Below are 27,094 nucleotides of genomic sequence, written 5' to 3'. Positions count from 1 at the left end.
CACAAGAGATAGATTTGATTTTGATCTAGTCATGAGGTATTGAACATTATTTTATAGGGAATGAGAGCATAATTTCAAAATCTTGAAATATTAAAAATTTTTGAGATGTTGGTCTTGATAAATAAGAAAATGAGTGATTCCATTTCAAATAGATATTTGATATACCGACTTTTTTCTTATGAAATGATTTAAGAATGAATTTATATCAAGAATTAGAATATTGAAATATTTGTGGACGAGATTCAAGTAAGAAACTATGAAGACTCAAGCAAGAAAAATTTTGTGGACAAAATTTTTTTTAGAGGGGAAGAATGTGATGGCCCGGCCTAAGTAAAGAATCCCAGCCCACCAAAGCCCAAACAAAAAAAAAATAAAGGAGAAGAACTCCCGAAGGGAGTCTTCTTCCTCCTCTCGTCGGCTCCCAATCGAAGTCGGAAAAGATCCCTCCTCTCGCTCTATTTAGGGAGGAGATCCCTTCTCTCTCCCTTCCACCGAAGATCCTAAGCTCAGTCGGCGGCAATCGTCGGAAAATCACCGCGGAAGACCGACCTGTGCCCGTCCAATTTGCTTGCCGAAAAAGTCTCGCCGGCGTTGGAGGTAAGCCTCCTTCCCTTCCTCTCTTCTCCTCTTTCCTTTCCATGCCGGTATGCATGCTCGTCGGCGACCGGAGTCGCCGGATATTTTTGAGAAAAAGGGGGGTTTTCGGTTTCGTTGGATGTTTGGGCACCGGTGGTCACCGCCGACCATCGATTTGGCCCTCCTCTTATCGTTGGGCCGCCTCCCTCCCGCCGACGGCCGCCCCACGCCGGCTGCGCTGCCGGTCGGAAATCCAAGGAGGGGACTTGCCGGTCCCCTGTTTCGGCCAAGAAAGAGCCCAAAGAAGAAAAGAAAAAGAAGAAGGAAAAAGAAAAAGAAAAGAAAAAGAAAAAGAAAAAGAAAAGAAGAAGAAAGAAAAGAAAAAAAAGAGAAGAAAAAAAAAAGAAGAAGAAGAAAAATAATATAATAATATAATAATAATAATAATCAATAAGATTTTCTCTCCTCTCTCTTCCGTCAAGAAAAAAAGAAAAAAAAAAGAAGAAAGAAGAAAGAAAAGAAGAAAGAAAAAATAAAATAAATTAATTAGTAAATAATGATATAAATAATAAAATATGAGAAAGAGAGTTTCTCTCTCTTCCCTCTCTTTCTTCAGCCTAAACTAGTATTTTCTCTCTCTAGAATTGAACTTTCTCTCTTTAAGTTATTTCTCTATCCTAAGATTTTCTAGAATCTTGAGAAGAATGATGATGAATTTAAATGATTCTCGTGATAGATTTTTGATCTGTGATTGTCGGACGGTACATCGACACTCATTTTGATCAAATTAGATATTTTTAAGATTTTATTTTTTATGATTTTATTGAATTATCCACATGATAATCTTAGCATGATTTGATCTGATCGATCGAATTTGTTGAATCATATCGTCTGAGGAGTCCAAGATGAATTTTCTCTCTCTAAAATTTTTTCTCTCTAAAGCTATTTCTCTCTCTATCGATTTTTCTCTGTTGATTGATTTATCAATGAGAGTTTCTTTAATATTTTTGATCTAATGAAGAATCCTGATTCATGATTGTCAGACAGCGTACTGGCACCCACCTTGATCAGATCATGAATCTTTAGATTTGATCGTCCATGATTTTGATCTAGCTATGACTTGATTTGATCATGTTGATTTCATCAATCGAGATATTGGACCTAATCGTAATGTTGGATTGTGTCACCTGATCAATTCAAATTGTACCTCATGAATTCTCTCTCCTCTGATTTTCTCTCTCCACTTGATTTTATGAAATCGAAGAAGAAATCTCGATCTTATCACTTCTTATCCGATTTGATCTGATAGTCAAACTTTGGATCGTTTACGTCTTAATTAGATTTTGATTAGATAAAATTAGATGATCGGACCCAATCTAAACCATTGAAATATGGTATTCATATTCTTTCTAATTATTAAAATTGATTCTGTATAGGATTGTGGATGTTTGATCATGGGATATCGTGATATGATATACGAACAGAATTTTTGAAAGAAAAATTTATAGAATTATGTGGGTTTATTGGAATGCGTTCGAGGTAAGTAATGTTTTACTTTTTCTAGATTTATCGATAAATTATAATGTATTTTTCTGACATGATTTGTGAAACGATGCATGAATTGGATGAATGGTATTTTGTTATAAAAATATCTTATTTAAAATGTTATGATGAAGCATGATTGAACATATTGATTTCATGATGCATTATATTGATTGATTTCGATACTACATGATTATATATTTTATTATCGAAATTAGAATATGAAATATGATTTATGAAGAATTCTGATATAAGAATAATATGAATTGATAACCTGACTATGTAAAGGACCCTGCCAATGGGGGCATATACGTTGGCAATTGATTTGTCCTGAGGGTTTACGTCATCAGAGAGACCAGTGACAAACTGTTAGAGAGACCAGTGGTTCCGAAGGACTTTGCTGCCAGATGATTCGCAGCTCACTGCAAGAAGATATCCGATGTTATGACCCTGCCATAGAAAAAATATGGTCATAGCTCATGGTTGACGAAAAGAATTTAAGAACGAAAGAAATTGAAATCTGAAAAGAAACTTAAATTTTCGAAAAAGAAATGAATTTAGCATGAATTATATTGCATAATTAAAATTGATTTCGAATTGATGAACTCTATATGCTTATTTTCTATAAATGATTATTTACTTAAATGCCTGATGAAATCTGTTGAAAAGTGATCATTGCTTACTGGGCTATCTAGCTCATTACCTTCTATTTTACTATTTTTACAGATGTTAAGGAATTAAGATGATACAAGATATGAATGAAAAAGTGATCAGAAGCAGAATCTCCATATTTTTATTTTAAATTGAAAGTCTTATTGAATTTGATGTAAGATCTATGAATCATTATTGAATTTATTGAGATATTAAAGAAAAAATTTAGATCGTTATATTTTGGATTTAAATTATTGTCTAATTATTCCACTGTTATTTTAGGATAGCATGATAAGATGCCTTGCATGCTTATGAAAAGAGTTTTCTATGAGTATACGGCGGTTGCCATGACCCTCGATTTACTATCTCGGATTAGGAGCGTGACAATTAATATGGTATCAGAGCATAAGTGGATGAATTATGAAATATAGAATCAGATATAGAATGAGTATAAGTGAATAGACACTAAGGACATTATAGTGTAGATCTTTGATGATTGTAGTGGGAGAAATCTTTATAATTTTTGATTTAATATTGAGATTATGTATAAAAAGATCGCAAGAGATTATGACATATGGAGTTTGAAATATGATGGATAATCTATAGATCATGATATGATTAGTTAGATCTTGATCGAAAGTAATCACAAAAGGATTGACATAAAATTTTATTGTGCATTATGGTTATTAATTTGATTATTGATTATTCAAGTGAATCGTAAGTTCAAATTCGATGTGAAAATAATACTATGATATTACTTCTAGTTGAGAAGTTGACTATTATTGGCAAGATAAAGATTTGACGATAAAATATTGTTCTAGGACGGACTAAGAAAAATCTTTTATGATGCTTGATTGAAATATTTATCGAAATTGAATTTGATATGTGGATCATATATAAAGTGACAATTAATTGAATGTGATGGCCCGGCCCAAGTAAAGAATCCCAGCCCACCAAAGCCCAAAAAAAAAAAAATAGAGGAGAAGAACTCCCGAAGGGAGTCTTCTTCCTCCTCTCGCCGGCTCCCAATCGGAGTCAGAAAAGATCTCTCCTCTCGCTCTATTTAAGGAGGAGATCTCTCCTCTTTCCCTTCCACCGAAGATCCTAAGTCCAGTCGGCGGCAAACGTCAGAAAACCACCGTGGAAGACCGACCTGTGCCCGTCTAATTTGCTCGCCGGAAAAGCCTCGCCGGCGTCGGAGGTAAGCCTCCTTCCCTTCCTCTCTTCTTCCCTTTCCTTTCCATGCCGGTGTGCATGCTCACCGGCGACCGGAGTCGCCGGATTTCTTTGAGAAAAAGGAGGGTTTTCGGTTCCGTTTGATGTTTGGGCGTCGGTGGTCACCACCGACCACCGGTTTGGCCCTCCTCTTGTCGTTGGGTCGCCCCCCTCCTGCCGACGGCCACCCCACACCGGCTGCACCGTCGGTCGGAACTCCAAGGAGGAGATTTGCCGGTCCCCTGTTTCGGCCAGGAAAGAGCCCAAAGAAGAAAAGAAAAAGAAGAAGAAGGAAAAAGAAAAAAAAAGAAAAAGAAGAAGAAGGAAGAAAAAGAAAAAGAAAAAAGAAAAGAAGAAGGAAAAGAAAAAAAAAAGAAAAAGAAAAAAAAGAAAAGAGAAGAAAAAGAAGAAGAAAAATAATATAATAATAATATAATAATAATAAATAGAATTTTCTCTCCTCTCTCTTTCGTGAAGAAAAAAAGAAAAAAAAAAGAAGAAAGAAAAAATAAAATAAATCTATTAGTAAATAATGATATAAATAATAAAATATGAGAAAGAGAGTTTCTCTCTCTTCCCTCTCTTTCTTCAGCCTGAACTAGTATTTTCTCTCTCTAGAATTGAACTTTCTCTCTCTAAATTATTTCTCTCTCCTAAGATTTTCTAGAATCTTGAGAAGAATGATGATGAATTTAAATGATCCTCGTGATGGATTTTTGATCTGTGATCGTCGGACGGTATATCGACACCCACTTTGATCAGATTAGGTATTTTTAAGATTCTATTTTTTATGATTTTATTGAATTATCCACATGATAATCTTAACATGATTTGATCTGATCGATCGAATTTGTTGAATCATATCATCTGAAGAATTCAAGATGAATTTTCTCTCTCTAAAATTTTCTCTCTCTAAAGCTATTTCTCTCTCTATCGATTTTTCTCTCTTGATTGATTTATCAATGAGAGTTTCTTTTAATATTTCTGATCTAATGAAGAATCCTGATTCATGATTGTTAGACAGCGTACTGGCACCCACCTTGATCGGACCATGAATCTTTAGATTTGATTATCCATGATTTCGATCTAGCTTTGACTTGATTTGATCATGTTGATTTCATCAATCGAGATATTGGACCTAATCGTAATGTTGGATTGTGTCACCTGATCAATTCGAATTGTACCTCATGAATTCTCTCTCCTCTGATTTTCTCTCTCCACTTGATTTTATGAAATCGATGAAGAAACCTCGATCCTATCACTTCTTATCCGATTTGATCTGATAGTCAAACTTTGGATCGTTTAGGTCCTAATTAGATTTTGATTAGATAAAATTAGATGATTGGACCCAATCTAAATCGTTGAAATATGGTATTCATATTCTTTCTAATTATTGAAATTAATTCTGTATAGGATTGTGGATGTTTGATCATGAGATATCGCGATATTATATACGAACAGAATTTTTGGAAGAAAAATTTATAGAATTATGTGGGTTTATTGGAATGCGTTCGAGGTAAGTAATGTTTCACTTTTTCTAGATTTATCGATAAATTATAATGTATTTTTCTGACATGATTTGTGAAACGATGCATGAATTGGATGAATGATATTTTGTTATGAAAATATCTTATTTGAAATGTTATGATGAAGCATGATTAAACATATTGATTTCATGATGCATTATATTGATTGATTTTGGTACTACATGATTATATATTTTATTATCAAAATTAGAATATGAAATATGATTTATGAAGAATTCTGATATAAGAACAATATGAATTGACAATCTGACTATATAAAGGACCCCGCCAATGGGGGCATATATAGATTGAAAACCTTTTTGATCAAAAAAAAAAAAGATTTGGCACAATTTGAAAGAAGCTTGCTTTAACCAATTGTCACCCTGATAGCCAACTCTGCTAACCTAAGAATAAATTATACCCTCTCCAATGTAATGCACCACATCAATTAACTCATCTTCTTTTGCAGCTAAAGATTAGAAGAAGGAAAGAAGAATATATATATATATAAAGAGAGGAGGGAGAGAGAAAGTGTATCAAGTGAGAGAAATGACTTAATATGAGAGGTAAGAGAATATAACAATAATTCTTGGATCCACATCAACAGTTCAGATGAGAACATAGTTATTCAAATTGTCCAAATATTTTTAGAATTTATTTATTTATTTATTTTTAATTTTTTTTAATGCACGCATGTGAAGCATTCATCTAAACTGTTGATACGGATCTAATGATTATTATTATGTCTTTTCATCTTTTATATTAAATTATTTTTTTTACTTGATATGCTTTCTATATATATATTAAAAAAATAAAAAGAAGGAGACTTTTGCGGACTGTGGACTCTTACCAGTGCAAGCTTTCCTCTGTCCCCGCCGTTTCTGCCCACTTTCGCCTTCACCCCACCACCTTTTCGACTCCCAACCTTTTCCAAACTCCAGTTTACACCTTCCTTTTTCCTTCTCTTTTTTAGGTTTGCAGCCATTTCATCACATTCCGCCAAAAACCCGGTCTACTTTCTTAATTTCTGTAACGTCTGCAATGTACCAAAAACCCCCGTCACGGCATGCATCACCTCTTCAACCGACCACCTTTACTGCTCTTTTATAAAACCACACCCAACCCTTCCCTCACTCCATATCATGCTCCCCAGCACTTTTTTTACTCACTTAAAAATGGCCTTCTCTCCTTCCTTCCTGCTCCTTATCTTCTTAGCCTTCTTTCTCTCCCTCTCTTCCTCTCTCGGTGACGATGCTGCTGACACTAATACCCGGAAAACTTTCATCATCGCTGTCCGGAATGACCTCAAACCCTCTGCGTTTTCCCACGTCGAGAACTGGTACACCTCCATTCTCCATTCCCTCTCCTCTTTCACCCATTCTCTTGAGAGTTCCTCCCGAGGGGCACGTGGCAGACCTAAGCCCCTCCACGTGTATCGCACCGTCTTCCTCGGCTTCTCCGCCGTGCTAACGCCGGCTGAGGCCGACCTCCTCCGGTCCGATCCGGCAGTCCTTGCCGTCCTCCCCGATCTCCCCCGCCAACTCCACACCACCCGCTCCCCCCTCTTCCTCGGCCTCGTCTCTGCCGACTCCAAGCCCAACCGCCTCCTCGCTGCTGCCGACTCCGGCTCCTCCGTGGTCATTGCCCTCGTCGACACCGGCATCCGCCCCGACCATCCAAGCTTCGCCGACGACGGCCACCTTCCCCTCCTCCCTCCCGCTGGAACGGCTCCTGCGACCACGGTTCCCACTTCCCCGCCACCACATGCAACCGAAAGCTGGTCGGCGCCCGCTTCTTCGATTACGGTTATCTCGCCAGTACGCATGGCGGCATCGGCAAGGGCTGGGACGTGTTCTCTCCCATGGACTCCCAAGGCCACGGCACCCACACCGCCTCCACCGCAGCCGGCGGTGCCGCCTCCAATGCCTCCCTTCGCGGCTACGCTGCCGGGGTCGCCTCCGGCATTGCACCCGGTGCCCGCATTGCTGTCTACAAGGCCTGCTGGGCCTCGGGGTGCTACGACTCTGACATCATCGCCGCCATCGACGCCGCCGTCACCGACGGCGCCCACGTCATCTCCATCTCCATCGGTGCCGGCGTCGTTCCTCTCCATGTCGACCCCATCGCCATCAGCACCCTCGGCGCAGCCGAGCGGGGTGTCTTTGTTGCTGCCTCCGCCGGCAATGATGGCCCCAGAGAGTACACAGTATGCAATGTCGCCCCCTGGATCACCACCGTCGGTGCCGGCACCGTCGACCGCCGGTTCCCCGCCGACATCATCCTCGGCGATGGCACCGTCGTGTCCGGCGTTTCCATCCACGTCGGCCGGCGATTTTCTCCGAAGCGTTCTTTCCCGCTCGTGTATGCGGGAAACGCGGCCCGGTCCGACCGGGAGGCGTCCACGGCCGCCATCTGCGACCACGGGTACTTGGAACCCAACAAGGTGCGCGGCAAAATCGTGCTCTGCGATCGCGGCGTACTGTCACGCGTCGAGAAGGGATTGGTCGTGAGGAACGCTGGGGGAGCCGCGATGATCCTTGCCAACGATCCCGAGAACGGGGAGGGCGCAACCCCGGACGCCCACATCCTCCCCGCCGTGTCGGTCGGCTACAAGGCCGGGATGGCCATAAAAGCGTACATCAGGGCCAACGACGCTCCACGTGTCCGTCTGGCCTTCCATGGGACCCAGGTCAGGGTCAAGCCCGCGCCAACGGTGGCCGGGTTCTCCGCGCGCGGGCCCAGCTTGCACTCCCCGCACGTCATCAAGCCGGATCTGATCGCGCCAGGTGTCAGCATCCTGGCGGCCTGGACGGACCGGGTGGGCCCCACGGGGTTGAAGGCCGACCGGCGACGGACGGAGTTCAACATCATCTCCGGCACGTCCATGTCGTGTCCCCATATCGCCGGGGTGGCGGCGCTGCTGAAGGCCGCGCACCCGGACTGGTCGCCGGCGGCCATCCGGTCGGCGATGATGACGACGGCCTATACCACGGACAACATGGGCCAAGACATGGTCGACGAAAGGACGGGAAATAGGTCCACCGAATGGGCCTATAGTTCGGGGCATGTGGACCCGGAGAAGGCCGTCGATCCTGGGCTGGTCTATGATCTGACGGTGGATGATTACTTGGACTTCTTGTGCAGCTCCAATTACAGCAGCGCAACCATTGGGATGATAGCCAGGAGACCGGTTAATTGTTCGAACAAGATTGGAAGGCCTTGGGATCTGAATTACCCATCAATTGCTGTGGTTCTGGAGGGATCCAATACGAGGAAGCTTGAAGCCGTGGTTCGTCGGACGGTGAGGAATGTGGGAGAGGAGAAGGCAGAGTACAGTGTTGGTATCAAAGAACCGGAAGGGGTGCGACTGGTGGTGGAGCCTCGGAAGTTGGTGTTCAGAGGCAAAGGTCAGAAGCAAGAGTTTGCCGTCAAGGTTTTTACGGAGCCCAAAAAATTGCTCCCATGGAATTCCTGGACAGAGTTTGGATCGGTGACATGGAGTGACGGGAAGCATACGGTGAGGAGTCCGATTGCAGTGACATGGCAGCAGAAAGATTAGGCTAAACCGGGAGTGAGTGCACACAGGTACACCATATCAGCGGCCCTTGAAAGGTAGGGAAAAAAATTAATAAAAGAGACACTTAAAAGGTGGCGGAAAGGCTTGGTCTGGGTTATTTATATGCAGGTTAAGTGTTATTGGATAAAGGTGGGGATGCTCTTTCACGTGGCGTGCTTTGTTGGTCGTTGATAGGAATGTTTATGCAATATAGATATTTAATAAGCATGTCTCTCATGCAAGTGGATTAAGAGTTATATTGATCGCGTGGATCCTCTTTGATACTCATGATGCATCGCCCAACAGGTGAGAGTGTGGTGCATTGCATGCAACATCCATTGCATAATGAACAGCTACATGTTGTCGCACATGGTGTGCATCGCATGGCCCGCATCCACATGCAGTCTTCTATCATGCAATGAATGGTATGAGTGATGCACCACACTTGTGATACGCCACAGAGGATCCATATCCTGTACTAATATATTGTTTGCTTGGTTTGTTTGATATGCTGTGCTTCTTGCATTTTGAGTTTAATAAATGTATAGGAAGAACAACCAAGCTGCTGATTGGCTCATGGCGAGTACCGTTTGGGCTAGGAGTTTATTCCTGGCAAAGTAGATACTGTGAGTGCATGCATGCTGTTGCAAAATATCCCGATTTTGATTAGGGCTAGTCCAATGGCTTCTTGTGTTTCGCCAATTTTCTGTTCTAGTTTTTCCTAGGACGACGACATGCTTTGCTTCCAGCAAAAAAAAAAATAGAGGCATGAATAATTCAATGACAGGGTGATGTGTTAACCAGTTACCCTCCTTGTTTTGTGAGAGATAAACGAATCATTATAAAAAAAGGCTTTCCAGCAGCAAGTTAACCCATTTTTTATAGAAATTAAAACTTCATAGGGGTTTGATAACAAGCACAGCCATGATCATTGGGTTCCTCATGCATAATGCGTGGATCAGAATTGTATCTTTTGTGCGAAAGAGTGTTACACATTGCTTCACACAAATCTACCATTAAATCATCCATTGCACAACCTCTGAAAACCCTTCGAATGCTATTATTCACATGCCTCATAGATCGCAAAGTGACCGATGGATGTCTAGCATTGGATTCGCATGAAAAAAAAAAAAAACGTGAACCCTACATGCGAAAGATATACGCTTCCATACGGATTCCGGTTGCATCTTTCGTACCAAAACATGATTCAGCTTCTTTTGCGGCATACAATGGCCATTTTAAGATCTATGCGGACAAATGAAAAAGATGTTTGGAGTGCTTGGAAAGCTGCGTGAGATGTGATCCAACGATTGATACCGTGAAAGAAGATTAAATCACTGTTCAGCATGAAATTAAGATCGATGCAACTCGACACCATCCGCAGACAGTGCAATCACCATCCGCCGGAGAGTTGCACTCGCCACCAGTGACAAGCTAGATCAACTCGACGGTTCCTTCAGCTGAAGTTGCCCTACAAGACCAAGGCTTGGCTGCCATGCATAAATTTTGAGAGCTTTGTTGGGTCATGTATGATATCTGGGGTGGCCTGAGGGAAGTGAAGCAATGTCTAACGTCTGCTAGGATCGATCTCTGAAGAAACATTGGGCTCACGTCTTGGGTATATATGAAGGAAGAGAAACTCACGACCACAATAAAATAGTTTGTTCAAACAAATGTCCCCAAAACTCGACTCTGGATTCTGGAAGTGCTGCACAATCCCAATCGACATCTAAGCTACTCATCATCTCCATTAGTGTGGCGCCATTTCATTTCAGAAGTGGCAAGGGTGATATGCTAAAGATGTTGCTTATCACAACATCTCTAAGAATAAGAATGAAATTTGGTCCGTCATATCAAACTTTCTTAGAGATTTTAGTATGTGATGGCCAACATATCTGAGTGATCCATCTCTTGCAGATCTTGTTAGTGGCATCCCACGTTTTCAAGAATTTGAGCAGCGCATGCCCGGTATGATATTTATTTTCCTTTTATCACAACTGACCTAGGATTAATATGGCTAGATATTTTGAGAGATAGTTCTAAGAAAGGCATATTACTATATAATTTCTTCATTGAAAATGGTTATAAACTCCTGCACACTACTATGTTTTAGAAAAAACACCTTGCACAAGCTTGCACTTGGGATCATGTGTGGCAGCAAGAAACATATGCCTATATATTTTAAGCAAAACTGTGGAAGAGGTTACTATACTTTTTAGTGATAATGAAATTAGTATAAAAGGGAGGAAGAAGAAGAGAATCAGAGAAGAGTGGAAAAGAAAAAATTGATACATCTCGAAGCTAATCACAACCAATATGATGGATGGATAGAGCTTGCCATAAAGTCATAAGCTTACCATATGACCGACCCCAAAGACGTGAGGAGAGTCCTTCAAATTTTAAACCTTCCCTCTAGCTAGTGATAATTTGGTCATGATCGTGAACGATTTCCATAACCATGAGATAAACGAGATATCCATTTGGACGAGATGCACATGTGAATGAGAATGATATTCGCGGTGTGCGATCTATTACCAAAAATGGCAAATGTGCATTCATAATTTCCTTGGTGACGAATGCTAATCTTTGTATATAAACCTCAGGGGAACCTCTAAGTAAATGCTGTTAAGCTTTTGAAGTGCTTCTAAGCTCCTTTTATTCCCTCAAGATGCCATTTTATTGCTCTCACAGCCCCTTTGTTCCCTGAGAGTTAAGTTTAACTTAGACATAGGAGGGCCCTTCATCAATTAGAAAGTATAATAGTTGATATATTTATGTACTAATACTGCTCCTATGTGATTTGGATCCACCAATTTGATTAAATATGTTTTTATCATTCATAAAAGTTAATAGATAGAAGTGCATTTTTTGAATCAATAGTGAACAAACAACCCATATTTATGTAAGATGGGAGTGAATATTGCCATGTGGAGGCTTCTACATAAAAGGCACTCTATAATTTTGGTTTTATTACAAAAACAATAAAGATACATAATTTTACTTCTTCTTTCAAGTTGTAGCAAGCGAGATGGCTTTTACTCTCCATGGTGACAACTAAGCAACCACATTTTCCTTGAACATAAATTGCGAATGTTAGAGTATCTTTTGATCACCACTCATACAATAATTAGAGTAATAATAAAGTCCGAAAGATATATATAACTCAATTCTGATATTTTAACTAGTCAACAAGAAGACATCCTCCAAGCAATATAAGTTGATGTACTTAAAAGCCATATCATTCCACAACTCAAGAAATGAATATGATGAGGCAATCCATTTTTCTCTTAAACGCTAGTCGATCTATAAGATAACAAAGATTGAAGCAAAGGTTTTCGGATAGTCCTGTGATTAAACATTGGTTGCAGATCTGGACACATAAAGAAAGAGAGAGAGGGAAAGAGGGAGAGAGAATAGGGGATTGATCTAACAAAGGGCATCCTGCTAAACCCACAATGATTGTGATTAATTAATGACTTCCCATGCTTTATTTGTTTATCTTCTAAGCCTTTTTATCTAATACTCATTTCGTAGTGTTGGGGTAGGAAAATGGAGCTATAGAGGCACTATCTTCTCAGAAAGAAACAGCATCAATCTTCAGAGCATTGCTAACAATATTTGGAAATCAAGGACCTCCTCTTGTACCCAAGGAAGGTTGGGATCTGCCTGAGGTTATATTGCCTTCTTGGCTCTCAGAAGAGGACATAAACTATGACGCAAGCAAACTTGATAAATCCGGTTTTTCAGGGCGTCTCAAGTATTATCGATGCATGAACTTGTAAGTTTACGACAGGCTTTAATCCAATCAAAATTATAGCATCAGAAAAATGCCTTTATTTCTTGATTCTGATTCTGAGTATAGATAGCTGGCTTGAGAAAGGTAGTTGTTATGGAGGGAGCTGATCACTTCATCAACCAGGAAAAGGCACATGAGATCACTGATCACATCTGAGTTCATCCCAAAGTTCTGAGATGATATATACCTGGGGTTTCCAATTTTTGTAATGGTTGAAAAAAAAAAAATCATATTTGCCGTACCATCGGGAACAAAGAATAATAAAAAGCAGCACCAACCATCTGTCTGAAAGGTGCTTTATGTTTTTAATGTTTGTTATTTGTTGATTCTGAAAGAATTTGCTTGAGTATGCATTCAGCCAATTTAGCCTTTCCTTTCTCTAATCAAATTCCTCAGTGAGGCTTGAGCCAAACTCTTGGCAACAAATAGCCCAACCCCAATATACTTGGCAAAATCTATTCATTAACTCTTTATACACTATTGCAATAACGTTCCATTCCTTCACTCTTGTGCCCATGCCTAGGTTTCTAAGGGTAGGGATCTTTCTTGCCAAGGGCTTGGCACAAGCCTCATCAAAGGCTTTGGCAGAGAGAAAAGATTGACTCAGTCTATGCGGAGGTAGTCCGAGTGCAGCACAGGTTTTGCACCCAACAAAATCATAAACCCATGGCAAACTACTTAGCAATAACCTAGCTTGCTTGCTTATCAATCATGGTTGGTCGCTCCTGCATGGATGGACAAGCATTTGATGTGCAACACAGTGCATTGTGTAGTGGACATGCATGCGTCCAACTTCCATTACACAGACATATGCATGTGGTTTGCTGAAGTCTAACATGTGGAGATTTCTGGATGTCTAAACTCTCAATCTCATTGCATAGGGAAATGGGATGGCTGCTATGCTCCCAAGACTTGTTAATGCAGAACCTTAGACCCAACTTATTGGGGACAGCGGTTGTAAAGAAGGATTCACCTTCCTTCGTATGAATCCACTGTTGGATCGCTCAATGATCACTTCGAGATATGTGTAGATGTGTGAATAAAGGAGTTCGGGGTGTTTTAAGATCTGTATATAGTGCGATCTAATGGTCGATGGATCGCAAAAGAGGATCAATCATTCTTTACATGACCCAAACCAATTTATCTGACCTTAGTGCTTCATCTTTTCTGCATCACCCTCATGTTAATCAGTGCTCCTCCTAAGATAGCAAATACCAACTCACCGCTGGTACAGCCTTTTTTTCCCCCATAATAATGACTAAATTTTCCAAATGGATTTGCTAGCCATTTGATGATTTGACTTGGCCTTTGTATTAATGAAAGTGAGCATCTCCAATGTACTGGATGGTAAGCTAGTTCTACTGAACCTCCCACGTAATGATGCACTAGGTGGCTTTGAGCTTAATGTTAGCATGAACCAGTTAGATGATCCTCGAACATTACCTGCATTCCTTTTTTTGTTTTTTTTAACCAGTGGAAACTTTTTGTCTAAATAAATATCTCATAATATTGCCGCAGGAACTTGGATCTGTCCAAGCGAATTTACCTGGCTTGGAACTGCAAGAGTCCGCTGGGCCTCTTTTCCTACCCAAAGGAAGGCTGAGTTCACCTGGTGAGCATATTGCATCACCTTCTTGGCTCTCAGAAGAAGATATCCACTATTTTACGAGCAAATTTGAGAAGTCTGGTTCTATTGGACCAATCGATTATTACCTATTTATTGACTTGTAAATTCTTTGTAGCAAGTTTTTTTTTTTTTTGGTACAGAAAAACTTTATTTCTTTGTAGCAAGTTCTTTGTAGCAAGGTTTAAAAACTCTATTTTGGCCGGGTCCATGGGGTGCTGGTTTCAACACTATTGGCATTATCACTCAAGTTTCGGAGTCTCTGTCAAAAAACGAAGAAAAGAATAGTGAACGAGAAGCTGAGAAAAGTTATTAGATGATAGGGTAGAGTATTATTTGTTATATAGGTCTTATATTTACATAATTTTGATTTTTTTTAAACTGAAGTTTAATAATTTGCATTTAAGCAAAATTTATTAAGCATGCTGATAGTTTGTACTATGAATATGTGTGCATATGCATGTATGTACGTATATATATGTATAAATGTATATGCATATATATTTATACATGTACATATACACTTATTAAACTTAATTGTTACTTGGAAAGCTTTTTAGTTCCTAGTATCCTACATATATTAAATTTAGGCATTTGCTTTCTCATACATTGGAAGCTTGGAGGCATTCAATCACGCATATGCAGTTATGGAATGTTATATTTTACATAAAGTATCATTCTTGTGAAGTGTACTGGGGCATAAATGAAACCACCAGCTAGGTTTTTCATGGGAGACCTGGCCCTCGCTTGCCATTACCCAGGTATGCAGGACTATATACACAAGTGCGGCTTTAACGAGGATATTCCCGTTCCTTCAGGAAGTAGTGGTTATGGAGGGAGCTGCTCGCTTCATCAACCAGCAGGAGGAACAGGCGATCACCATTCACATCTCCGATTTTATCAAGGTTCTTACTTGGTGTACTGTTTCCCAAGTTTTGTAATGGTGAAATCATTTTGGCGTTTCCACAAACACTTTATTTTGCAGGGATAAACATTGTGCGAGAAAATGCAATAGAGAGAACAGCAAATGAAAAGGAGACGTTTCTTCCAATGCCATTCAATTTAATCTTTATACACTCCTCGGTCCTCACTTCAAATTCCATTTAACAGGAATCTAAGAAAAATCAATTTTTTATTCTTGTAAATTTGGTGTGCTAACTAATGCACTCAAGCATAAAATCCAGCTCAAATCCGATGATAACAGGAAATTTATTTGCAGATCTTCCTATTATACTACAGCCTCAACCACTAAATGGTATTTTGCGCCTCTGGACATCAAAGTGGACATCTATTAGACCTGTTATTCCAGCTGTAATCTTTTGCCCCACTCTAACGGGGCCAACACCCTGAGGAGTACCTGCATAGAAAGCATCGGCAGCGCGGTAAGGCAAAGAAATAGTAATATACAAACTGCTAAAATGCCACACTTTAATATGGTAATACTAACATTAACTTGATAGCAAAATAGTGTGAATTCTGAAGAATTAGTGTGCTAAAGATTAAGCAAATGTATATAGCAGTAGTATTTACCGAATCAGTGAAGAGTGAATGCATATTTTTGGTATTCTTTAAAAAAGTACCAAGAATATGGATTCAGAATACTCAGATGAAAGAATATAAGCAAGCAAACTTTTTGAAGACAATAAGGTACATATAATTGTATGTGTCGAAAGATTTTCAGGAATACCAATATACAGATTAACGAAAGGTGGCTGAGAAAATGTTGCTGTCAGAGATCAGTGTTGTGTGAGAATTTTAGAAGACAATTATAACCAAGGCCATCATAACTATGAGGAAGATCTTAAGGCAGGGATAATTGTACAAGTTCAAAAGATTTTCAGGAATATCAATATATACAGATCAAGGGAAAGGGGCTGAGATAATGTTACTGTCAGAGATTAGTCTCGTTGGAGATTTTTAGAAGACATTTATAACTAAGGCCATCATAATTATGAGGAAATGTAAACTATTAAAAAAAATTGAGGCAACCTATAAATAAAATGAACTCAACAAAAGAGGACCACATTGAGGTGAGTGTGTAACAAAACAAATGAATGCATCATATTTATCAGAATGGAAAATAAACTTTTAGCAGTCATCATAACATAAACCTGCATAAAGAAAATATGCTTGCAGTCAACCAGGGTCTCCCATCCACTTCTCTTCAAGTCAATTGCTTATATATCCACTCTCAGATGATGTGGAAGGAAACTGACAATATAGGCACTAGAGAGACCCATTTTAAAAGTTTATGGCAGATCCTCAGCACATACAAGGACCATTTGGATATGATCAGTCTTGGTTTCAAGAGGGATTACATATTAAGACTCGATACTATATCGGGCACTAGATCATGACATGTACGATTCACTAGAGAGGAAGAATGGATAACTGTGATCCCTCCCTATATTTAAAAAAAAAATAGTAAAGGGAGACAGTCCGTTGAGACCACAATTTATTTGGATGTCGGATTTCTTCTTCTTCTTGTTGAGATGACAATTTCTTTGGACATGGGAATTCTGGTTTCTTCTTCTTATCCTATAGGTTCCCTACTCACGTAGCTGCAATAGATTGTTGAATGCATGACTGACAACCATCATGAAAGAGTTTGCTATATATTCATATAGATTAGTAAAAAATACCCTTAGATCCATTGTATATTTAGTAGTTTGAATTGCCCATGGCATTTTCAACACAAATAACCAAATATGGCAATCTATATCTTCTGATGGATGCCAATAATAACATATGCAGCTGAATTTTATACCAGCCTCTCTTTGTTTTGTGCTATAGATATCATGGATGCAGTAAACACATCTTTAAGTCTTTTGAATGGTAATTCATGCCGATACATCTAGCATGTGCCTTCTACTTTGAATAATCCATTGATCTTAAAGTTGATACTCATGTGGCTTCTGGCTTCTAATAAGTCTACGAAACTGAAGAATTTGAGTGCAAAAGGGTCTCCGAATAGAAAAGTGAAGTTACCAGTTAAAATCACATCTCCTTCCATAAGTGTCATAATTGAACTGATATGACTGATGAGAAATGGAAGCTTGAAGATCATATCTTTAGTTGAGCCCTTCTGCCTAAGTTCATCATCCACCTGGTAAAGAATGCTGGTAAGTTAACTTCATAGAAAAATTATGAAAATCATTAATAACTAATTATCAGATACTGCCACATTATACGGGATAATGAAAGAGCAAAGAATTCAAACAAATACCTTTAACCACAACTCCAGATTGTCAGGATCCATCACAGTTGACTTGGGCAGCTGCATTCAAATAGGTAAGTAAGAGGGTAAAATTACAACCTTGAACTTCCAAATATCCTTGTCGAATGCTTAGCTATGAACCATGTCTCACAAGCAGAGAGGTGCAGATGATCACAAACCTCATGAAAGCTAGGAAAAATCAAAAACTTGAATAAATGAGTGTGCGTTTGCAATCTCAATAAACTGCTTGTCTACCTTGGGCCATAACTGTAGAGAAGGTTATATGACATCAACTTGTTCTGTTACATTTCTGGAGAGAAAATTCTACTCTCCAAAATATGACAATTGGGTTTAATATGATTCCTGCTTCAAAATGTACCTAGATATGAAGTGTTCATTGAACTTTGAGATCTCATCCTTGTAGGTAAGATCCAACTACAATTTGATTAGGAGGAAAAGATGTCCCTTCTTAAACAGAGAAATATAGACCAAAAGTACAGGGTTGCTTACAACTGCACTGATTGGAGTGAACGTGTCCTGCCCTTTGGCCACTGTCCATGGAAGACCTGCTGACTGCAAATAACACTACAATTTCTCAGCTATTGGAAACATCAGTTTCTCATGATCACAATATATTAATGTGCACAACTATGTCATTATTGCAGAAATTTAAAAGAATGAAGTCATCATATTGCACAACTCAAAATACTTTTTCAATTCTATAACATTAATATATCACTATTTTATCACCCTAACCAAAAAAAAAAGTATAATATTATGATAAAACAGACAGAAAAGTGTATCCTTTCTTTACTTCCCCCTTGAATTTTTATCCATTAAGTTACTAGAAACAAGAGGGATACATATATCTGTAAATTTTTTTAAATCTCAGGTATTAGAAAAAAAGTAAGGCTATGGCCCAGGCCACCATGGAGCCCCACTGTTCTGGGTATGGTGATCAATGAATAGAATTTGGCATACAACAAGCTTAGATATCTATACCCAATAGAACAGTTCCATCTTTCATGGTAAATATCAAGTAAGTGAACTATATCTCAGTGCCTAAATCTGTAACCTAGCCATATAACTTAAGTTGATCTTATATCATGCTAAAGGTTATGTCTCTTGAAACCCATCAAGATAATGGTGACATTAAACAAGAAAGATAATGAATAATGAAGAAAAAGCATGTTAATGGAAATATTTCATTTAATTATGCTTCGTATCACATTATTCCTCCATTACTATATTATGAGATTCTATGATCCTTACATTACAACAAACTCATCCTACTGCATAATTTTTTAGCATAAAATGATTACAATAATAAGATCCAATTTTTGGGAACTTTAAAGGCAATCAGTCAGGAGATTGTGGATTTGAATTTTCCATTCTTAGTGTAATAGAAGATCAGCAAGGAACTCAAATTAGAATTTAGATAAGATAATCTAGTTAGCTGCATATTCAACAATAGATATCCCCCAACAAAGGTTGATGTGTACTTGCAATTTTCTGATCATCTATTATCCAATCACTTTCATTTAAAAATATCATGCAAACACCTACTATACCTCACTGGATCTTTGGCCATCTTTAGATATTAATCAATTGATGTGGATATTTGTATGATAAATTATGAGATGATCAAAAATAAGGAAAGCAAAGAGAGGTTTGTGGACACATGTAGAGACATATATATAGAAATGTATATAGTGGCTATATAGAAGATACCGCTACCTAATTATTTCTACTAGAAAAAATAATGTTGAAACTTTGCACCTTTGCAGAAGATTGGATTTCTCTTGCAGTCATATCCAAAGCAAGTGCATAACCTGCAATCATTCACAAGCAATTAACTTGGTTATCTAGGAGAAGAGAAGCACAGTCCGATATATTATGGACATAGTATCCCTATTGGATAGACTGTACAAGGTACAGAATGTAACCACTGTTCTTCTAAGGAATCATGATAAGCAGACACTTTAATATTAAAAGTTCTACAGGCACAGTCAGTGCGTATTGTTCCATGTCAAAATTGCTATATGCTAAATTTCCAATCAAAAAAAAAAAAAATGATGTCATGCAAATCATGGTGAATTTATCAAAACATACAAACGTGCAAAATTACACAGTCCAAATCACAGCAGCACATGGATTAAGCAACCGTTGCTTGCTTTACATGCTAAGAAGAACTAAAATGACCATTATAACTTAAAAGAGAAAAAGAAAGATAATATTCAAAAAGAAATTGCTGAACACGGGCAAGATATTAGCCATAAAATTAAAAAACGAAAAATATCCCCTGTCATTTCCCATTAAGGAGAAATATGATATAAGAGTACTTTACCAAGCCAATGCTTCAACATATAAGCTAGCCCAATGTGCACTATAACACTAGAACAACTCCTTGAAGAGTTCCTACGATAAAATAAACAAATAATAATAATAATAATAATATAATTATTTGCCTACCTGCACCGTTCACGGAGCTGCCAAGGGAACCTTATCATTGCAATGAAAAAATGATTTCTATCCAAGCACTCCAGTCCAAGTGAAGGATTGATTTTACCAATTATCAGTCCAATATTTGCATTGTAACCAACACAGACATACACACACGGAGGGAGGGAGGGAACTGCCACTTCAGGGTAAGCTGACAACTGGTATTAGGGCCTAGCCTTGACTACCATTATATCCAAGATATCACCTTTAGTACCCCAAAATTATCAGAAATCCAGTATCACCAGCATGTATTAAGATTCAAAATTAACTTCTTTAAAAAGGCAAGGGGTACTAAAGCTGGAGTTGATCAATACCTCCAACGTAGTCCATGGCGGTGGCCTCCGCGACGTCGCGAGCCTTCTTCCCGATGACGACGGCCAGCTCCACCTCATGATCGAGCGATTCCAGCGGGTGCGGGACCTCGATGGTTCCTCCATTCTGGAGGTAGGAGGAGGTGGGCTTCAAGAACAACACCGGCTCCTAAAAAAAAGGAAAAAAATCAGACATGCAAACAAACATACATGAGATCGATTGACGAAAAGCAGAAAGAAAAGAGTATGAATCCAAGATATGTGACTCGAATTTGAATCAGAAAAAAAAATATAACCTTGGGGACGGCGTTGCCGAGTTCCTTGGCGTGGGCGGCGTAGTTCCGGCCGACGGCGACGATCTTGGTCCCGATGCTGAGAAGCTTCTGAGATGCTGCCGCCGCTGCCATGGCTACACGTCAAGCCTCTGAAACCCTAATTTCTCGATCGATCCACGCCAGAGTCTCCGGACGGGAAAGGTGGGTCAGGGATCGGGTGACCACTGCAATTGGGCCATCGGATGAAGGGTGTCTCGGTAAACTCGCATAACGTTGATGCACATGCCATGCGCTTGATTCGTATCCACTCTTCGGCGCACCGTTGCCTAGTTGGTAGAAGGGTCTCCATTTATGACACATAATAATAATGATAATTATGTTTAGCCAGCTTGTTAGATAATTATGCTAAATTAATTATTTAGCATGGGCTCCACTGTTCTTTTTAATACAAAAATATTTCAAAAATTTGAACCTCTCTGTGTCACCCGGAAAGGAAAATTTTCCCTTTGTTTTCTCAGGTGACCAGTGGATGGAGCAGGGTGTCATTATCTTTCTGTTATTATTATTTTCTTTTTACAACAGTAAACAACAACCGTTTTAAACGCAACGAGGCCCTTCTGTTTCTACCAGACGTGCTAATCTTCCGGTGATTTCCGAAATCAAGAGGGTGGAATCTTTAGATCCTTACGCACTGAGAATGAGCCACGTAAGTAGCTTTTCAAGAATCTAGTTTTTTCTCTCTTTTTTTTTTTTTTTTTTTCAATATTAACATGAACGTAAGTAGCTTTTCAAGAATCTAGTTTTTTCTCTCTTTTTTTCTTTTTATATTAACATGAGCCCTCAATAGCTCGCTTGATCTAAGCAATTCCAATAAATTTGATCATCTTAACAAAAACGACATGCATCAGCTTTTAGGAAAACAAATTCCTCAAAATTCTATTAGGTGAGCACCGTATGCTCCACTTTCTAGTATTTAATCATAAGATGCGCCTGCTTCCATGCGACAGCACCTTCCCTCGAATTACCATCGACGAATTCCTTTGCTAAAAATATATTTTACTCTAAATTCATGATTCACCACCAAAACTGAGGATCACCAATCTAATTGGCAGTCTACCGTTCAAACAAATCAAGCACGTTCAAAAATCATCAACACATCTTCTCAGCTAGTTTCATCCCTAATGTCATTAGGTGCGAAGAATTACATCTTAGCAAGAACCTGACAAGTTTGTTGGGTTATTCTTAAACCAAAGAAATCCATCGCCACTGAAATTGGTACCAGAAATCTACTTACTACAAAAGAAAATTATCAGCTTCAATTGATGATCCATCAACATGTTACCAGCTGACACAACTGATTAACCTCTATCAAGAAATCAAGCGGTGTTTCATACTGTCACTTTCAAGCAACATATCTGCTACAGAAACCCAAAGTCACAACATATTCCATGACCCAATAACTTGAAGCAGACCGTCAAATATTTCTGATTAAGTAACAGGGATGTAACTGGTTCGAGTGCTGAATCAAATAGACAAAAAAGTTGTGGGCCACTTCTCTTTCGCATGTCCTCAAATCTGAAACATAACAAGAGATTCCAAATGTAGAACGAAGATCCTTGCCACTCAAACACTCGAGTTTAGGTCTGCCCTTGGTATAACTAGGATGACTCAAACCCTAAATCCCCTGCTGTTCCTTCTACCTCTGGCCTTCTCAAATTTCCTCCCCTTGGAACGGACATAAGGCTTCGTGTGGCTGTGTGGCACACCAGGGGCTGGGCCGAAGTGTTTCACAGCTTCCCTGGCATTCTTCGGACCTCTCAAGAGGACCTGTGAGAACAATAGTTTTATTTTGAATTAGAAAATTACACTTTTTTTAAGAGAATAACACATTTTCTGAAATCATAATAGACAACCACAACATGCTGATGATCATGTTCAAGTTCTATTTAAAGCTATCTATATAACAATTTCATATGTCCACTGCTGAGAAGATATGTGCTTCCATCAGAAACTTTTAACACAGTACGCAATGTTCAAGCAACAGACAGGCCACCATTATTTAGTAATAGTTGTAGCAGATAAAAATAACGAAGCAAAACAATCAACTTGGATCTCGTTATCCAAAGGGACATACCATCCGTCATATAGATCCAAATGTTGATATCCTACACTGGTCAATCAAAGGATGGGATTCAGATCGTTTAGGGCCATTTTGATTCGGATCTTAAGATCTAGATCATGATCCAGAAACTTTTAGCAATATTGGCTGGAGTAGTATCTGATGCTTATTATTATCATTATCAGATTGTCCACAGTACCAAATGGATAAATTTTCAAACACAGAGCATACAGCTAACTAGCAATATCATAGTACTTGTGAGTAAATATAGTGGTTTTGCATGAAATTTGCCAACACAGCCCTACATCTTCAGAACTCTTGGTTGTCAAATCTTTTATAAACAACAAATTGTTTAATTGGAGAATTTATGTGCTCCATCAATATCAATAAGCCTTCAACATGTAGCAATGCTAACAATAAGCGAATGCTTGGAATCAGAAGAAAATCAAGAAAAACCAATCTTATTCTTAATGATCTTTACCAATCTTATCTCTTAGAATGATTTCCAACCATGCCTATCTAGATTGATTGATTGATCGAACATATAACCAGATTGTAGCTGGTTTGTTCTTTAACATATACCAGTTCAATAATGATGGTGTAATCAAACACCAAACATATTATAAAAAATGAGAAGCAAAAACTGCAATATTCGTTTAAGAATAAAGAAACATACACCATCAACCAGCACACCAACAATGACCAGTTTGCAGACATTGGCAAGGCAAGTAACAAAAAATACCAATTAAGATTGTTAAAAACATGCACCTATGCATAAATATAGTTTCCTTGCATATATACACACCAATAAAGAGGGAGAGAAATAAGACAACAATTCAAGAATTAACACACCCAGGCACTAGATGACATCAAAAGGAATCAAAATCTGAATGCACAAGATGATATAGAACAGCAAAAGATCAATAATAAAATTTTGCTCCGATACTGTAGTAGTATTTATTCCTTGATGTTCCATATAATGGAAGGTCTCATAATGAGCTACGTTAAAGACACTATCATCACTGCCTTAAATCATCATAGCAAAAGAAAATCATAATCAAATGCTAGATGTGCAAGCCTTGAAGTTGAGGTCACAAATATGACAACATATTGAACTATTGACAAACTATAAATTGTCTGAGAGATATTGAACTATTGACAAACTATAAATTGTCTAAGACACAAGGCAAGCTAATGCTATGTGTATAACAGTGCAAGCCTTGATCGCATGCAAATCAACAATATTCCATAGCCTAGAATCAAATAATAGTGGTATTTCAAGTTTTTAAATAAAACAAACATTGGATCCCAAACTAGACAAATGGTTTTATATCATCAACACAGAGAAAAAAAAAAGAGTGAAAAAATTCCCTGAGAAAAGCATACAATGAGTTCTTCAGCAAATGATCTCAGCATTAGCATGGTTGGTATGAACATCACAGGGAACCAAGATCAGGTCAAAAATTATATATAAAATGGAAAAGAGTGAATAGAAATTTCCTTTTATAACCAAACAACAAAGAGATGCAGAGTAGACCTAGGTCTTACAATTGGTGAAAACTCCAATATAATATAATATATATGTGTGTGTGTGCGCGCGCACCCGCGCAAAAGCAAAGAGTGGAACTAGAATCCTTTTAGTAAAATAGAATACTCATTCTTATCAGTGTAAAATGAATGATGGAACATAACAAATTAAAAATCCACATTGCCAAATGTGAATAACAGTGCCAAAAATACCTAGAAACGAAAAATCATACATTTTTCAGATTTCCCTACTTCATGCATTTAAATTGGTCACAAAAAGTGACATACAAATTGCATGACATAATGTCTACATCTGTTTCAAGTGTTCTAAAACATTTAAAGCATGATGAATGAATTTGGATTCTAAACTAATATAGCTTTTCGATATATTGCGAAACACTTTTTCTACAACCCATTTTATATCCACTTGATGGACAGGTAAGATACGTTAGAAGAATTTTTTTTAGCTGCTGATAATTAAAAAATATTGTAGATCGGGATAGACAAAATGAACTCTCAGTTTATAAGGCTTCAAATCTATCCTTTAGAAACAATAGATCCTTCAATAAAATAGTTGTTTGGTTCAAGCTCATCTCTCCCTCTGTCTCTGTATCCCCCTCCCCACACAACTCCCATCTTCCCTTCACCATGCTCCACCTGTATACAAACTATATTGCCAAGCAAAAGCTGGCACTTGGGTATGTCAAACTTGCCCTTATGTAGACCACCAGCAGGACATAGAGGGAGAAATGTTGCAATAGGATTTGAGGAACATGAGATGTCAAGGGAGAAATGTTGAAACAGAGAGAGAGAGAGAGAGAGAGTTTTGGAGTGTATGGGCAAAAGGGAGAAGAAAAGACATACTTTATCTATTTGTTACCAATCAAGTCTCAACAATTATTATCATATGATGAAATTAGACATGCCAATTTATAAATTTCTTACCCAAGGGAAACATTGACAAAACCAATTCCTCAACTCATGCCCTCAAAAATATAGATAGGTAAAATGAACAAGTGATTAGCACAAAGACCTACTAAACGAAGATATACTAAGTGGTTGCACAAGGACCTTGTCTAATTTATGAAAAATCCACACACGTACATGTGCGCAGCGCCATCCAAACTTCAAGCTAGTTAAATCATCAACATACCATGAGCCACCAATAAACCTGTCATTCTCCACAGTGAACAATGTAGACATTCTCATGTCTCGTGTCTAATTGCAAAATTGGTCATATGTTGCAGCGATTGCTACCAGTCTATCTTCTGAATGATGCACTGTGTAAAATTAGCCATATAGCAGACAGACTGGGGTGATTGCTAACAGTTCCAAACTATCATACAATTTACAGAACATCACGTGGCAAAATACAAAGCAGTTTAAATTCTCTGCATCATCAAACTAAGAATAACAATCCATAACATTCGACATTAGCAACAAAATATGACGAAGAAGAAGAAATGGAATCAACTTAGGATGATTTTAAGATAGCTCAATACATACCGTGTTCTGCCCAAGGGGAGCACGGAGAGCGAGCTGGTCAAAGGTCAAGCACTCTCCACCCGCCTGCAGAATTCTAGCCCTCGCCGTCTCCGTGAACCTCAGAGCCGTCACCTTCATTGCCGGGACCTCATACACCCTCTTATCATCTGTCACAGTCCCCACTATGACCGCAATCTTGTCCTCCTGATCCAAACCCAAAGAAAATCGATACACAAGTACAGAAACCAAAGCGTACAACCAAAGATTCTGAGAACAAGAAAGGATTGCAGAAACGAACGATGGAAAAATCGAACCTTTCCTTCCATGAATCTTATGAGCCTCTTGAGGGAGATCGGGGGCTTGTTGATTTTACTCATAAAAAGCCGTTTGAGGATCACGGCATTGAACTTGCTACCCGTCCTCCGCACCAAAAAACGGTAGAGCTGATCAAAGAACACGACCCAATGGACCATTCATCAGTTCAAGAAATAGATAAAAAACCGCAGTACAGGAACGAATTACAAAAAGAGGGGACAGAAGAATGATCGAATCGGCTGGGAGCTGATTGGATCCGACCTTGACGAGGAGCTTGAGGTAGACATCGTCGGATCTGGGCGCGGTACGCCTGGCCTTCTTGCTCCGGCCGCCAGCGACGAGATCGATACCCTGCCATAGAAAGAAAGATTAGGTTTTAGCCAGGATCCAATACCAGAGAGCGGGAGGAGGAGAAGCGGGAAGATTAGGGTTACCATAGCCGCTGAGGTGTGCTCGACTTCGTGGCGGCTTCCGGCTTCGGTTGTACAAGAGGGATTGGGGACTTTAGGGTTTTAGCCGCTAACGTTGTTTTAAGAGATAACGTAATGTCATTGGACCCAAATCATGGTACGCTAGACCTTGCACTGTACAGTCGGGTTGTACAAAGTATAAAAAAATAATATAAATCTATAAACTTGATTTTGCCAAGTGAAAAATATTTTGTTCAAAAATTTTATGTAAGTATTAATTCATCTCGAGATCATGGAGAAGAGATGGAGAGGACGGTGACAAATCCAAGAAGAAGAAGAGATGGACAAAAAAAAAAAAAAGTACATAGAGTCAGAATAGGTTGGCGATTCTGGAGATCAGTCCATCCATCAGTGCATTACATGAATCCCACTTTCATTTTATAATCA

The 27,094-nt window shown here is 38.9% G+C and overlaps 3 protein-coding genes and 1 non-coding gene across 4 annotated transcripts; 1 reads left to right on the top strand and 3 right to left on the bottom strand.

Moving 5' to 3' along the window:
* Positions 1-6,664: 6,664 nt before the first annotated feature.
* LOC105052543 (subtilisin-like protease SBT1.5) lies at positions 6,665-9,291 on the top strand. The gene is given in 2 exon segments (XM_010933380.2): positions 6,665-7,211; positions 7,214-9,291. Coding segments are annotated over 2 exon segments (2,382 nt in total). The 5' UTR covers positions 6,665-6,685; the 3' UTR covers positions 9,070-9,291.
* Positions 9,292-15,514: 6,223 nt separating this feature from the next.
* Positions 15,515-21,113, bottom strand: LOC105052542 (oxaloacetate tautomerase FAHD1, mitochondrial). The gene is made up of 7 exons (XM_010933379.4): positions 20,813-21,113; positions 20,520-20,685; positions 19,483-19,535; positions 18,214-18,276; positions 17,713-17,763; positions 17,475-17,592; positions 15,515-15,843 (listed from the first exon to the last, which is right to left on the bottom strand). Exons 1-7 carry the CDS (start codon positions 20,921-20,923, stop codon positions 15,728-15,730), a joined length of 678 nt encoding a protein of 225 aa, XP_010931681.1. The 5' UTR covers positions 20,924-21,113; the 3' UTR covers positions 15,515-15,727.
* A 1,139-nt stretch (positions 21,114-22,252) lies between these two features.
* LOC105052541 (large ribosomal subunit protein eL18y) lies at positions 22,253-26,819 on the bottom strand. Its single transcript, XM_010933378.4, has 5 exons — positions 26,672-26,819; positions 26,499-26,588; positions 26,237-26,365; positions 25,944-26,126; positions 22,253-22,618 (listed from the first exon to the last, which is right to left on the bottom strand). The coding sequence occupies exons 1-5, from the start codon at positions 26,672-26,674 to the stop codon at positions 22,460-22,462; spliced, it is 564 nt and encodes a 187-aa protein (XP_010931680.1). The 5' UTR covers positions 26,675-26,819; the 3' UTR covers positions 22,253-22,459.
* On the bottom strand, positions 24,276-24,357 carry LOC114914606 (small nucleolar RNA snoR53Y). The gene has a single exon (XR_003802088.1). It is a non-coding gene; the product is annotated as a small nucleolar RNA snoR53Y (small nucleolar RNA).
* Positions 26,820-27,094: the final 275 nt, after the last annotated feature.

This window comes from Elaeis guineensis, chromosome 10 (assembly GCF_000442705.2).
Source record: "Elaeis guineensis isolate ETL-2024a chromosome 10, EG11, whole genome shotgun sequence".
NCBI lineage: Eukaryota > Viridiplantae > Streptophyta > Magnoliopsida > Arecales > Arecaceae > Elaeis > Elaeis guineensis.
The sequence above is the reverse complement of the archived record's forward strand: the minus strand, read 5'-3'. Positions and strand labels throughout refer to the sequence as shown.

Coding starts and splice junctions, on each gene's coding strand:
- LOC105052542 (XM_010933379.4), bottom strand. CDS start 20,923: ATGGCAGCGGCGGCAGCATCTCAGAAGCTTCTCAGCATCGGGACCAAG. Junction 20,686..20,812: donor TCGGCAACGCCGTCCCCAAG/GTTATATTTTTT, acceptor CCTTTTTTTTAG/GAGCCGGTGTTGTTCTTGAA. Junction 18,277..19,482: donor AAATCCAATCTTCTGCAAAG/GTGCAAAGTTTC, acceptor TGTTATTTGCAG/TCAGCAGGTCTTCCATGGAC.
- LOC105052541 (XM_010933378.4), bottom strand. Junction 26,366..26,498: donor ACCTCAAGCTCCTCGTCAAG/GTCGGATCCAAT, acceptor TTCTTTGATCAG/CTCTACCGTTTTTTGGTGCG. Junction 22,619..25,943: donor CTCCCCTTGGGCAGAACACG/GTATGTATTGAG, acceptor TTGTTCTCACAG/GTCCTCTTGAGAGGTCCGAA.